The 14,472-nt window shown below is 36.8% G+C and overlaps 2 protein-coding genes across 7 annotated transcripts in view; one reads left to right on the top strand and one right to left on the bottom strand.

The window, feature by feature from the left end:
• DNAH7 (dynein axonemal heavy chain 7) overlaps positions 1–14,472 on the bottom strand; it is a 98,142-nt gene that overhangs the window by 10,274 nt on the left and 73,396 nt on the right. For 5 of the 6 annotated variants that reach the window (XM_085228832.1, XM_085228834.1, XM_085228833.1 and 2 more), the window contains 5 exons: positions 11,799–11,932; positions 10,776–11,111; positions 8,638–8,764; positions 7,376–7,570; positions 4,492–4,584 (listed from right to left, as the gene is read on the bottom strand). In XM_085228832.1, the coding sequence (XP_085084958.1) occupies positions 4,492–4,584; positions 7,376–7,570; positions 8,638–8,764; positions 10,776–11,111; positions 11,799–11,932 (885 nt within the window). The remainder of the gene's footprint in view (positions 1–4,491; positions 4,585–7,375; positions 7,571–8,637; positions 8,765–10,775; positions 11,112–11,798; positions 11,933–14,472) is intronic. The other variant, XM_085228831.1, reaches the window with a different exon arrangement.
• Positions 329–3,569, top strand: LOC104911642 (baculoviral IAP repeat-containing protein 5.1). The gene is made up of 4 exons (XM_010713388.4): positions 329–466; positions 1,396–1,505; positions 1,971–2,085; positions 3,302–3,569. Exons 1-4 carry the CDS (start codon positions 329–331, stop codon positions 3,476–3,478), a joined length of 540 nt encoding a protein of 179 aa, XP_010711690.1. The 3' UTR covers positions 3,479–3,569.

Genomic DNA, 14,472 nt, shown 5'->3' on the forward strand with positions numbered 1-14,472 from the left:
CATATAAACACTACACAAAATTGCTGAATTTCTATAAGCTTTTCACTAACATTTTCAACATAACAACTATAAAAGCAATATAATTATAAATGCAGTCATACATTATAAACATCATTTCCTTCAACTAATAAATACACAGTAGAAAACATTACATACCTGAAACAAGAACAAACCCATTTCCCACTCTTCACACTCTCACCCACGTGATCTCACTTATTTTAAAGCGCTGTGCTTCACAGGTGTGGTGTGTCACCAATTAGGAAAATACCTTAAATTGGAGACCTGGGAAGGAGGGAGATCTGATCTACACTCCTTACAGGCTGCACTGATGGAGGCACTTCTGAAAGAGCTCCTTTCAGTTTCAAAACTTCTGAATGAGCTTAAAGAGATGTATAATTATGAAAGCCGCTTAAGAACCTTCACTAACTGGCCTTTTGTGAAGAACTGCAAGTGCACTCCAGAAAATGTGAGTCTGAAAAAGGATACTTTAACCTTGACCTATTATTGGTATGCTGTAAAGGTGAAGTCCCTTATGCTAGTATATTTCTTGTTCAAGACACACTTTGAGCCTCTGCTCATTGTAAGATGAAAAACTGAATGCGCTGTCTTCCCATACTCTCAGATGCTGCAACAGGATGACTGCAAGCTTATGTATTTAGTTTGCTGATTTATCTTTAATTTTTTGTATTCTAAACTTATGGTGGCTTTTTGTATTATACTGCATTTCTGCTTGCAGATTCTCTTTTTAGAGACAAACCTAGAAGAATGATTACTACTTAAATCTAATATCAAAAGATAAAATTGTCTTAGTTTTAGTAAACTTAACGCGTATGTCCTTGCAGGCTTCAACTTGAGGGCTGAAAAGACCGTGCTTCTGTTTTGGCACACATATCAAACAACTGGGTTAGATCTCAGCTAAGCCATGCTAAAGGAGTTGTCTAAGAGTGAATCTTGATAACTGAAACAAACTTGTTTTTCAGTTTTCTCACTAGATGCTACTCTAAACTGACAGGAAAATGTAGCGCTCTACTCACGCAGTTTATATGTTATGGTTTTCTGTGGTCATGGCCATACCTGCTACAGCAGATTATGTGCATGGATAGTGGAACACTTCTGTAGGTGCGCTAGCTAATCTCTGAAATAGTGAAAGTACTCCAGTAGCCTGTGAACATAACACCTATGTAGAAACCTGCTCCCCAGACCTGACTGTTCCTTGTTCCTTTACTAACTGACCTGCCCACTTGCAGCTCTTGCTCTTAAAACTCATTTGTCAGCTGTATCTGTGTGGATAGATACAGTGGGGAAAGATGTTACCAAAAGTTCTCTGTGATGATTTGATATGAGCACGAGCAGCGTGTTGGATGAAGTTGTAAACTTCTGAACTGTTTCTTGCAGATGGCAAAGGCAGGCTTTATCCACTGCCGGAGTGCAAATGAACCAGATGTGGCAAAATGTTTCTTTTGCTTGATAGAACTGGAAGGCTGGGAGCCTAACGATGACCCACGGTAAATGCAGGCTTAACTATGTTCTTTAAGGATTTCTATAAATCTCCTTGATAACATCCCCTTTACTCGTTACAAAATTAACAAGCTTTCTAGCATTTTACTAAACTGAAGCATACCAAAAGTTTATCCTGTCTTATACCCTGACACACTTGCTAGTTATACTTTATATGGTTTTTCATTTCTCTTTTTGCATTCAAAGAGAATATTTTTGATTTGGCAAGCGGAAGATAGTTTCTATCAATGCTGTGAAGTCAGTCCAGATCTTGCCTTGCACTGTTTCTCACTCATGGTTCACACAATTGGTTTTTATCTAACATCAGCTGAATTATATTTTAGATGTTATCTGCAAAATAGCTCCTCTGCTCATAGACAGAAATACTGAAGAAACCTGTCTGCTTTTTACGCATCTTGAAGTGCAATTTTCTTGGTTTTAATACCTGTTCTTGTTCTGGGCTCACACTGCAGGGAGGAACATGCCAAACGTTGTAGCTGTGGATTTTTATCTCTTACTAAGCGGTTTGATGATCTGACAATGGAGGAGTACTACATGCTGGAGATGATGCGGCTAAGAATCTTCCTTGTAAGTGTTAAGTAAGTAATCTTAAAATGCAAAGCCGAGCTATTAAAAAACAAACAAACAAAGCCCCACAACTCTTTCCTAAGACGATTGAACGCTAGGGAAGGAATGATGGCGTAACGCCAGAACGGAACTAACTTGGAATTGATAACTAAAATGCCTTATTTGTTAAGTAACCTGCACCTCTAGCCTTTCCAAGTCTAGTTTATTGTCTAGCTTCTGGAAGAAAACTTAGTTCAGATCTGATTGTTTACCCAACAACTCATTGCAGTGGAAAAATGAACTTGGGTATGTGATAATAATTCCCAGAAACTACAATTAGCAGCTCTATCTTTTATCAGAAGGGAAAAATACCACACCTGACAAAATACAACTTGGTCAGACTGCTGCTTTTTGTCTCTGGCTTTACACAGATTTGCTGTCTAATTACGCTGTCAGACTTGAAAGCTTCTTTCGAATGAGTCGCGTTTCTTGAGTTCTGATTGTCCCTATGGTATTTGTGCAGGCCATGCTGTTGATGTATACCAAAGTGCACGTATCTGAGCTTTTTTTAATTAACAAGCTCTGATATGCCATCTCTTAATTCTATGGATAATAATAGAGAACAAAGTGAGCCGAACTCCCTGATGGGGCACGCTAACTGTGCCCCTTATTCATTGTCTAAGCTCTTTGTGGCTTTGCGCAATAGATCTTTATCTTGCTTATAAGGTCTAATATTGAAAACATACCTGGTGGCTGTCAAGATGACATCAAGAATAAATAGCACTCAAATAGCTCAAAATACGAGCTGTCTGCTTTATTGGAAGCCGTCCAATACCTCAGAAGCTGGACTAATTGTAAAAAGTTATTACCTAAATATACCTCAACTAAAACTAAATTTCAGATTCTCTCCCCAGTGTGATTTTAAACTGTAGCTAAACAACAGGCTCACGACTTACAAGTTTGCTAAATACGTTAAAAAAAAAAAAAAATATTGCTGAACTGAACCCTACTGCTGAGGCTGGTGGAAGACTTTCTAAATCAGATGGTGACATGCAGATGAACTACCTGATGAACCACTGTGCACCATTCAGACAGTGGTACTGCTCATAAAAAGCATACTTGTAAGCTAAGATTAGTAGCGGATAAATAACTTCTTGAGGATCTAAGTTCTGAACCTCTCTAAATTGGACAGTTAAATTACTCATCTAGAAATCTCAATCTTTTGCTCTCCTTTAAGTGCAAAACCGGCAGAAGCATAATAAACGCCTTTGAAGAAGAAGTTGCCGCAACTAGAAAGCGCCTCATAGACAAGTTTGTCTCCAAACATCGATATACGCCACAGCCCCTGATGCCCATCCGAGCTGGTCCAACTTGCCAACTTTCTGAAAGCTCATACGATGAGTCCAGAAGTTAAATATGACTCTGACATTTTTTTCTCTTTATACAATAAAAATATTTTTATTCCTGTGGAAATATTAATATTAAGCTGAACAGTAGTTTATGGAAGCGTGGAGAATTTCTTAATAGGCTTTCTAGAGCAGAAGTAGTAACTGATTTATTTCTCTCTTTCGCAAAATGCTTTGTCATGGCTAGGCATGGGCTAATACTAGTCCCGATAACCTGTGAATATATGATAAATACGTAAGCAAATACTTTTATTTTGCTTTTTGTAGGCTGACTTTTGAATAAAGATGACTAATGGCGAGTACCTGTTGCCATCTATGCCTTATTCAAGCCTTTGAGCCAGACACTCGCAATGGTCCTGAATCAAAATACTTTCCGTAGAACAAGATGGATCTGGGTGTCTGCAGTAATTACTACTTAACAGTCTACGCTACTGTCAAATTATCTTCCTACACCAGTCTAATTTACCTTAGATAGCGACGTGAAAAACTTATGCAAGCCAAGCTGTCAGACGTAATAAAAAGGGAAAGTCACTAGGCTTGTAAGACTACCTTGAGCTGTAAATGCTCAGGAGATTTTGGTGTACGCAGTGAAATGTAAGAAAAGCTTAAAGCCTATCCTTCTACGTTAAGAAGCCTGCTTGTTATGCTTTTCATTTTCTAGGAGGAGACATGGCTGGTCTAGACTAACCAAAGGTATATTCCGTGCCCTATTGTTACGTATGTAAAAGGTATGTAAAAGCTTGGGTAAAGAAGTAGGAGAGGGTACTTTTGGAATGACAGCGTTTATCTTACCGTGACTTTTACCTGGTGAACAGACTACCCCAGCATGAACTTTCACAGTCTTACCACTTCCGCTTCTCTCCCCCATCTCGCTGTGAGTACTGAGCAAGCACCCATGTAGCGCTTAGCTGCCTCCTGGGGTTAAACTGCAGCAGCTCGGTTGAAATGCATACTTGGAAATGATTTTGATTTCTAAAATACATGCGGGGTTTTCTGTATAAGGCGGTAGCCTTGTACATACCTTGTCAGGCCTCAGACAGCGAATGACAAGCATCCTTTGGAATTCGCCCAACTTTCCTTGCCACTCTGCAGGAAAATCCTCGTGCTGAGGATCCTAAAAACATACGTATTTCAGTTTTCTCTAAAGCATTTATGAATTGCTGATTATCTTAACTTGATAAATCAATTCACGATAGACTTTGTAGAAATCTGCAGGAATGGGACTTATTTTTTTTGTTTAAGAAAAAACATTACATGAGAAAAAATAACATGAAGTATATCCAGGGAGTGTCTACTGTAGCAGAGAAGCCAGTCATTTTCAGGTATTTAAAATGTAACGACCCCAGTTCCTCTCTTCTCTAGGAAGAAAGCAGACGAGAGATGAAGTACAGGAAATGCTACGCTATTATGTGATAATTGGTATTTATGCCAGATCTGAGTAAAATTAAAAAGAAATAACGAGTCAAAGAATGCCCCCGAACTTCTTTTGTAGGCGGCTTATGAATATTCCAGATACGTGACAGCAGTTACTAGACTGGATTAGCAATGAGTGTGCGGTGTATGTTAACTTAATCCAGTAAAGCGCTAGCTGGCCACAGGTGTTACGGCTGCACTGGGGCAACTTAGGCTCACATGTAGAGGGCTGGGCACAGAAGTGTGTGAGCAGACAACAGATTCTGAGCAACTTTGATTTAGCAAATGAATTTGCGATGGAGCTTGCGTTCCTCAAAGAGCCTGGACTCTGACCCTCTTCTTCACGATTTCTTAGCGCTCAGCGCAGCATTCTGGATTCTAATCTTATTTTTCAATTAGTATATGGGGAAAATAGGTATGTTGTGGTGAAAGTCTAACAACTCTTTAAGAGCGTGGCTAAAAAAGTGCTAGTTGGGTATCTCTGAGAAAATTAAGAAATGCTAATGAGCAAAGGTTGCACCGAAGACCGTAATGAGTTGTGCTACTGCCAAAAATTGTTCGTTTCTCCACGAGAAGTAGAGATGCAGTAGTAAGCTTTGAGGTTAAGTCAGCTGGCTGGCTGGGGGAAACCAAGTTTCAGTCCCTGCTCTGAGATACAGAGCTTAACTTTAGACAGAACTCCTGGAGCAGGGAGCTGAAGTCAGGTCTTCCCTACTTTTGGAAGAAACCTGAGTAGGAGAAGAAAAAAGTCAAATAGTTTTCTGATGATCTTGAGACAGCTATATACATTGTACAGTTATTTATGACAAGGGGGCTCAAGGTCATTCTGTGCTCTCTTTCTCTTCCTTTCGTAGACGAAACTGCCCTTTGCCTGGTTGTGAGTTGCTGGGGATAAACTATACTGGTGAAAAAGATGGCCTCTATTAGAGAAAGAATGCTTACTGAGACCCATTAATTAGCACTTCTTAACATTCCAGTGCGTTCACAGGAAAGTATTATTGTTGAAGCTGGATACTGAAAGAAAATATTTTGATAAAGTGTGAGAGGCCTAGCGCCTCTCCCGGATCGAGACAGTGACAGGCATTGTATATACTGTTCAGGGTTCAGTAACGGCAGTCCTAGTTGTGGTGTTACTAATTCCTTAGATTTTTTGTTTATCATTTAACTGATGACCTGACTGTGTAGGTCTTTTTTTTTTTTTTTTTAAATGATATTTAAGTGAAGAAATTTCTGTTTATTTCAGTTTGGCTCTTCGAATATGGTTAGTGGTCAATATGTGGACCTTGATTCTTTTCTTCAGCAATTCAGCACCTTTACTTTAAAATGGTATAATCTTAGTGTAGATAATTAAGTAGTCTCCTTGCCCTCTGTTTCAAAGGCTGTAATTTCCACATTCGATTTCTCAATGGCTAGTGTTGGAAGATGAACTGAAGCTCTCAACTTACTGTATACATTATGTAAGTGCTTAAGGCAAGCTTTATTTCTATTTCCCTGTTTCTTGCTATCTGGATGATTGAAGGAGCCGTATCTGCTTAGTTTCTTTACAATTTATCATACAGTCATGAGAAATTCCAACTAAAAATCCTTTAGCTTTCCTCTCTACCCCCATCAAGTCCCTTTGTTAGAGAAAGGATTTGTAAATCATTGAAATTGATACAATGCAGCCTTTTTAAAAAGAGTATAACAGGTCACAGGCTATCTAGCTGTACACTGATACATTTTCCTCATTTAAGTAACATTGAGAAAAGAGCTTCACTCGACTAGCGTGAACGGATGCTACGGTTTCAGTGTTGGAAACGGTTATGGTCAGACGCGGCACTATTGGGAAATGGTACTTTCTAAAATAGTGAGATCAGGAATTGTGCGTACAGTGAGAGCTCGGCATATCTAAAAGCAGAAAAGAAGCAGTATGGTAAAACAAGTGCTGAAAAAAGTTGACAGTAAGACAAAGCAAGTGCCTAAAAGTGGAGTGTAAATCATCTACAGAGGCTCAATTTTGAGCGTACAGTAGTGAAAATGTTTAAAGGAATTGTTTGTGCCTATCTGTCACTCTGGAATAGAACGCAGATCTCCTGAATCCCACTTGAGTATTTCCAAAACATAACGGTTGTTTTTGTTGCTGTTGTTTAAGTTTACCCAAAAAAGCTGAATATCTATGTAACGGTACGAAAAGGTATCCTCAAAGCACGGTGAACAAACGGACATACCGATAAGGCAAACAGTAGCTGACTTGAATTTAGCTAATTTCATTGTCACCCTACTTCCACAGGTTTTGCCTTCTTTTACTTCAGCCCAATTCAAATAGTCACCCACTATTCAGTAGCCATTTGACAAACTGGCAGTAATCTGCCCCTCCACCGTTTTCTTAAATTTTTACTTTCATATATGCAGAAACCGACCCTGTAAAATAACAATACTTCATTTTCTCAGAATAAGTATATTCAACACATTAATTAGCTTATGGAAGCAAGCAAATGGGAATGTTAACGTACCAAGCTGTCATACACCATTTTCCATCCATCTTTAAGTTGCATAAAATCCTCACGAATGTTTGCGAAGCATGGCAAGTCTTCTAGCCGACAGATTTCGTCCCATGATTGCGGAGGAAGCCAGGTACACGGATTAGGAAAGGGATTGTCCAAGCCTATGCCACCAGTCAGCAGGAATTTCCACTCATCCTCATTAATCTGCGGGAAAAACACTGCTCTCAGAACGAACTAAATAAAATCTGATAGTTTTAATATGTTCTGTAGGAAATCACTGTGCTTATCTGATTTCTTAGACTAGTTGAAAAAGATTCCTACCTGAAGCAATCAGTGTCTGATTTTCAGTTAAGAATGAATTTGAGGAACTGAAAAACTTGATTTAAAAGCTAATTTTAAAAGGATTTTCATCTGTGTTCCTAAACTGGAGGAACGAGTAGTTTACGACAAAGTGCTTTTCATTAGATTGGTTCTTAATTCCCAACATTTGAAGCAGAAAAAGCAAATAAAAACAAAAACCATCCTGGAAATACTTCAGGGGACAACGCAGTTTGAAAAATTCTTACTATAATGTGAGTCCAAGTATGAAAAACAACTCTTGCTCCACTACGTGTCTCATTTTTTTTTATCTCAAAACTTAAATGGCTTGAATTTTGTAAATCCAAGCCACTCGTCCATAGCTGTGTCAGCTCTTGAAAGTATTCATGCTAATGCTTCCGTGATACTGTAAAACCTCTGGGTAATTTTAAGTAAGTACCGCTTTGCAGATATTGAGGATAAGTAAGCGCATTTCATCGTGAATTAAAAAAAGAAAGAAAAAAATCCTAGTAAAGAAATACTTCTTAAAGAATTAGTAAAAATCAAGAAAATTCAATTTGCTTTCAGCAATTCTTTGTAAAAAATTAAAAAGATTTAACACTTTAAATGAAAAAGGTGAGTTATTTCTTAAATTGCCTCTCATAATTCATTTTTATATGCTTTTGGAATTTAGAATATGTTATGTTAAAATGTTGTAAACCTTAACCCCTAGGCCGGACTTAGGTTTCAATAACATCCAGAAAAACTATTATCATCTAGTAAGGTTTTGCCACACCCGTTTGTGACAAATTTATTTTATTTTAGAGAATCTTTTCCACTTCTCGTAATAGCTTATTAAACTCAAGCAACAAAAATCTGGATTAAATATTACTATATATGCTTATTTTCCTATTTTATCCTCTCAATTCTTATGGCTGGTCGTTTGAGCATGCGGATTATTTTTAATTACTTACCGTTTTCTCATATTTCAGGAGATTCACAGTTAGACAAAAAGAGAAGAGCAGCTTGTCCTTTTCAAACAGTGAGCGACAGACATTGACGTAAAGCGAGTAAGTGAAATGATCCTTGAGAATCTTCAACCTACAGGTGTCAGGAAAAGAACCATCTTCCATTAATATCACGCTTAAGACTTGTGCATTTTTGAAGCCTAAAACAAATAAATTGGATCCCCTTAATTTTAAGAAACTCTCTGGTCAACTAGCGTCAAAACAATCATTAAATTGATGTACTGATTTTTGACCAAAATAACAAAAACCAAAATTACAACTCCCCAACACGTTTTGCCAAGGAAACGAGTGGTCTCCTTTGGGAGTGGCGAAAAGAACAACGATCTTAAGTTTGATTATGAACAAGAATACCACGGCTCAATTCCAAACCGCTGATTTTTGATCGTCTTTTGAAATCCATTTCCTCTTCTACAGATGCTATAATCTCAAATATATGAGAAAGTTATGACTGTTAATTATTTTCTTTAAATTAAATAAAAAAGGAAGCCATGTATACAGCTTTGTCAGTCATCGTTTTGCCAAGAATTATGTTAGAACAATCAAAAAAATGAAAAACCTATACAGATGGTTAGAAACCGAGCACCTGCATTTGTACAATTATGTCAAACAAAGAAAAGAATGAAGAAGAATATGGAAATCTCAGAGCACGTAGTGAATACTATCTGATTAGCGGAGACAACCCAAGGCAAAAAATCCCACGTGAATTAGTAACTAATAGAACTTTCTGTGCCTTGGCAGGTCTGCCTTATTACATCTTTGATGGGCAAAGCTGTAAAAATGAGCTTATGCCAATCATGCCATGGGAATGTGTACTGTCAGCTGGAATTCAGGTCCCGCGTCTTCCTATTTCTGCTAGCACAAAGTTTTGCTTCAAATAAGCTAAGTAAAAAACTTCTTTCTTATCACTTGCTGACTTTGATTTAGGAACACGGGCGCGTGTGGCTGCTTTTTTGAGACAAGAACATGTAAGATTTAAAGTCAAAGAGATAGGTGTATAGAACGCAGACTGTGTTTTGGCAGAAGGATAAGTTGAACGTAGTTTTAAATACGATAACAAAGTATTAATGACTTGAATGCGTAGCATTTTTGATAAAACAGGTATGCTAACCTTGAACTATACAGACCTTAACTAAATTCTAATGAAAAAATAACCTTTGTAACTCAGTACGCCATTAGAACAACCGCTTATATGTTAAGCGCTACCTTACCAGGTACAGCACCTTACTTGTATTTAGATAAAACACAGACTGTAACAGATAATTCAGAAATTGTATTCTGCAACACTAACTGGTTTTTCTGCAGTAGTTTCTCCTATCTTTCATTCACTGAATGACCACGGAAGTAGCTAAGCTAGATAAGCAAAGCTCCGTGCATTTAATCCACAGATCTGGAGATCAAACAAGCCGCTGAAATAGAATCTATTAACTTAATTGATGGAATACTGAAAAGATCTCTTGAGAAAATCTCCGTGTAGATAATTCACTTCAGTGTTATATTTTCAATAATCCTACTGTGACCTTAATCGATCACACGTAAAATAAATCCAGGGCTTGTTTTTATTAGATCATTTAAGATTGCAGTTTCTCCCATTCTCGTGAAGAAAAAATGGAAGTGGGAGGGACGTCCCATGTACAAAACTGTAATCAAACAGTGCAACATTTGCTGGGCTAGTAATTACTGCTTTTCCTACTCGACAGCCTAGGGCCCTGGACACAAGACTTCATTCTTTTCTACCAGTGGCATGAATGTTTCTTATCTGCTTCTGGAAGGCATACAAAGTCAATACATTAAATACAAAATTAAGAGGAGTGCACCATTTTAATCACTCTACTACTCTGCAATTTCACACGGGGTTTAAGTTAGCAATTGATAAATAAAATAGCGAAATATGTTGCTCTTGTATTATATCATACCATTTTGTCTCTATGAAGAAACTGTCTTCCAGAAAAATATCTGGTAGATATATACAAGGAATGTTTCAGAACACGAAGCCTTACACGACACACTTTGCAGAAATGGCAATAACTTTTCTAGAGTAACCAAAAATACATCACCAACTACAAACAGCAAATTATCCCTCTTACCTTGTTTGTAAATTTTCTGATTTTTCTGAGTTATCTATAGACATGGTGAAAAGGTTAATAAACCACGTGAGAGAGTATTGATACATCGGCTCAATGTTGGCTAGATCAGTAATAGAAAAAAACAAGATCGATGAATGGATAGAAATAGGACGATAGCCCATACGAGTGGCATCAATCTTCTTTTCTGTTTCTTCAGCTACAGCTTGCTTTTCAGAAATCTCATTAGCCAGAACTTTGGAAGAAGACAATATCTTAATAGCGGTTTCATCCTCCAAAATATTTCCTTCCGAAGCCGAAAGAACTTCTAAAATCTTGTCTTCTATTTCTTTTAGTTGCCTATGATAAAATACAATTTTTTTTGCTTATTAAATTCGGTCATTTTCTGCTAGTTTTACAGAAGATGATAACGCATAGATTCTTTCCATGGTACGCAACTTAATGTAAGAAAACCTTTTTGTACCTGTTATTATGCATTGGTTTAAATTTCAGAAAAATTAAGCTAATTTCAGACTCGAAATAAACATTGCAAAGGGAGAATGCGTCACAAATTTTGAATGCTACACGTTTCATGCTTTGATCTGCAAGCATGTGCAATAATTGCAAATATAATGCACAAATGGGAAAAAAAAACACTATAAAACATCAACGTTTGTGAGGACAGCAAATCATACGTTAGTAACAACTTGAAAGGGACATGTAAAGACAGAAGACAGGATCAGGAGTTCGCTCTACGATGACACATCCCCCTAACTTCCTTAATATTTTATTACAATCCCACAGATAGCAAACTGTGTCTGTGACAGAAAACCATAAACGGTACGAGAAAGACCGTGCCTTCTAATCAGCCTAAAAACTAAACAAGATGAGTCTGGGCTCTCAAAAATCATGGTCTTGAAGTTCCTGTTAAATCAGACCTAAATAATAGAACAATTAAAAAATGCCTCTGAAATGTATTTCCTATGATTTTGATTTTCTTGAACTGCAATCTGCTTTTGTCCCTGGCAAGGGAAATTATCTTCATACCTTTTATTTGCAGCCCCTTGAAGGATGAGGGCTTGTTTTTCTCCTTCAAGATCTGGTCTTTCTCTTGCAACTACTATTCCAAGAAGCTGATCCTGCATTCCTTCTGAAGTTATCATGAAATTCAATAACGTTACCTGTTAGAAGGAAGATGTTTTGAGAATTGATCATATGCAATTAAAATGCTTCCTCATTTACAGGATGAGGATTGCATAACGACATGTTACACAAAAATTGGATGGTAAATGAGTTGCAGTTGAGAGTTTCAGATCATGTACTGGAAAGTTAGCCCTTGAAATTACATGGAAGCTCTAATGCTTCAAGTGACCAGTCCACGTAACGTAAATGAACATTTGCATATAAAAAAAGGATCTTCCCTTTCGATACCTTTATCCTTCAAATAGCTTTTTCATTTCAGAGAGATTTCTATGAACAGAAGATTCAAATTAATGCACAAGTTCTGTAAATACATTTGTTCCTGTTTGTTTTCCAGATCTGTTCAATCTGAACATCACACTGCAGAAGGGATGCCGACACAGTATTTTAGAAAAATACAAATATGGATCCCAGTTTAGAATTTTAAGGAACTTCTTACTACTTCATGTCTTTGCAATTTTCATAAAGTAAGGAAAAACAGATGCCAGAGTTACACTTTTAGTTGACGCTGATCCCGCAACATACACTTTCCTCCTTTAATTGTCCTGTTCACATGTAGTTTGCGTTATTATTACTGCAGATATTTGTGTCCTACTAATAGCATAATAGCATCCCTTTCTCTTGAGAAAATAATAATAACTTAAAAAAAATTAAAAAAAGACATTTTAAAAACTTGTTTACTAAAAGAATTTCTGTGCTATAACATATTTATAACTGATTCAATAAATGATGTGCTCCGGTTGAAACAGCAAAAAACATATAATGTTTTGTATGAAAAGGGTAAAAAATACATTACCAGTAGAGATGAGAAAATACTTGATTTGATTTGAATTACTTGCACGTAATTCAAAACCAAGAAAATCAACTCACTGATTAAAGTTTTGGCTTGAAGGAACTATCCGGTAGTGACTATAGATTCTCTTTGGGCTTTTTTGGTAGGTACGGATGATCACTGGCTTGTATTTCCAAAGAACGTTCACCTTGAACCTCAGGATTAGTGACAATACAAAATATCCATACGATCAATTTGCCTTAATCTTCTTCCACTATTACTATGAAAAGCTGTCAAAACCTTTTTTGTATGAGCTTCGCTTGCGAAGTTAGGAGGGATATTATTCTCATTTTCTTAAAATACAACATTAATAGTATTCCTTATGCCACACCTCATTTGAGGCTCTTTCACTGCTTTTTTTAAATGGGAATTTTGAGAGAAAGTTCAATTGTACGTGACTCTAGGAATCAGTATGATCTTCACAAGCATCACGGACAACTTTCTTCCCCCATCTTCTCTAAGAATTTTAATACTGGTAACTTACTATATAATATGTAGAGGGATCTAAATATACAGATTATATAGAGGTAAAATTTATAAACAGCAGGAACGTTTCAGAAGCTCCATTTCTCTTCCTCAAAGCAAAAGGTTTGCTACGAGCAGCTCTGAGGTAACTTTCGGCTGGAGCTGCTACGCTCTGAAACGTTGGCTGGCTCGGATACCTGAACCTCTGAGGACTAAGTGCAAACGTTAAAATCTGCATTCTTCCTTATCCTCAGAGGGCCGTAAAGATGTTTTTAATGCACATGAATAGACAGCGTTCCTAGAGCTGAAAATCATGAGGTTTTTTAGTGCTTTTTGAACTACGCAATTTCTGATAAATCATCTTACAAATGGAGGAACAATACTCTGAATGACTAATAACTGCAAATATATCTCTGTACTGAAAATACATTTTATACGTGCCTTTGAAGGCTTCGCTGTATAAGACATCAGAATTCATTACGATCATTTCTATGAAACACGATAGCCCTATCAATAACTATTTTCTCTGGACTCTTTTTCCATTAGCTACCTCCAGAGCGATCTTCAGGATAATCACACCGAAGGGTATTACAATTATGTTCAGACAAGGTTATTTAGATATTACTTTTCTGTCTTCTCCTTGTATCAATTGCTGATTGACAACTAGAAGATTTTAATTCTATTAAATATCAACAATTCTTAGGAAATAATTTTCATACAATTTTAAATACATACGTACTAGTCTAAGAGTACATCTTTCGGAAGCTCTCTTCCTGTTATGTTTCATCTTTTTTTTCTTTTCCTGAATCTGACAGTAATTATATTTTTTGAGAAAAGAACTGAACAAAAGTTATTCCCTTTCATTCATTTTTGTGCTTTTTTCCCCGCTTTCAGTACTCTTTCGTAGTTGAAACTTAACTTAGACTTCTGCATTGCTGAATATCACACTTACAAAGCTTGACTCAAAGATTCTGTCTTTCAGTACAGTGTTTAGCAATATTTTTCAATTAAAAACTCTTCAAAAGGAACAATGAAAAAAAAGTGCAACACTTCTCTCAAGCAATTTTAAGATGAAAAAACCCCCTGTTTTATTCTTGAAAGCAGAAAAACGCTTTTTTTTGTTCCTCGAACATAAAAATTATTTCCCGATTTTAGCATTTGTTAACAATTCTTATATTTATATCTTTCATAAAGGAGGCACAACATCAGAAATTACCTATACTA

The sequence above is a fragment of the Meleagris gallopavo genome, chromosome 7 (genome assembly GCF_905368555.1).
Source record: "Meleagris gallopavo chromosome 7, MGAL_WU_HG_1.1, whole genome shotgun sequence".
NCBI lineage: Eukaryota > Metazoa > Chordata > Aves > Galliformes > Phasianidae > Meleagris > Meleagris gallopavo.

Coding starts and splice junctions, on each gene's coding strand:
- LOC104911642 (XM_010713388.4), top strand. CDS start 329: ATGGAGGCACTTCTGAAAGAGCTCCTTTCAGTTTCAAAACTTCTGAAT. Junction 467..1,395: donor GCAAGTGCACTCCAGAAAAT/GTGAGTCTGAAA, acceptor TGTTTCTTGCAG/ATGGCAAAGGCAGGCTTTAT. Junction 2,086..3,301: donor TGCGGCTAAGAATCTTCCTT/GTAAGTGTTAAG, acceptor CTCTCCTTTAAG/TGCAAAACCGGCAGAAGCAT.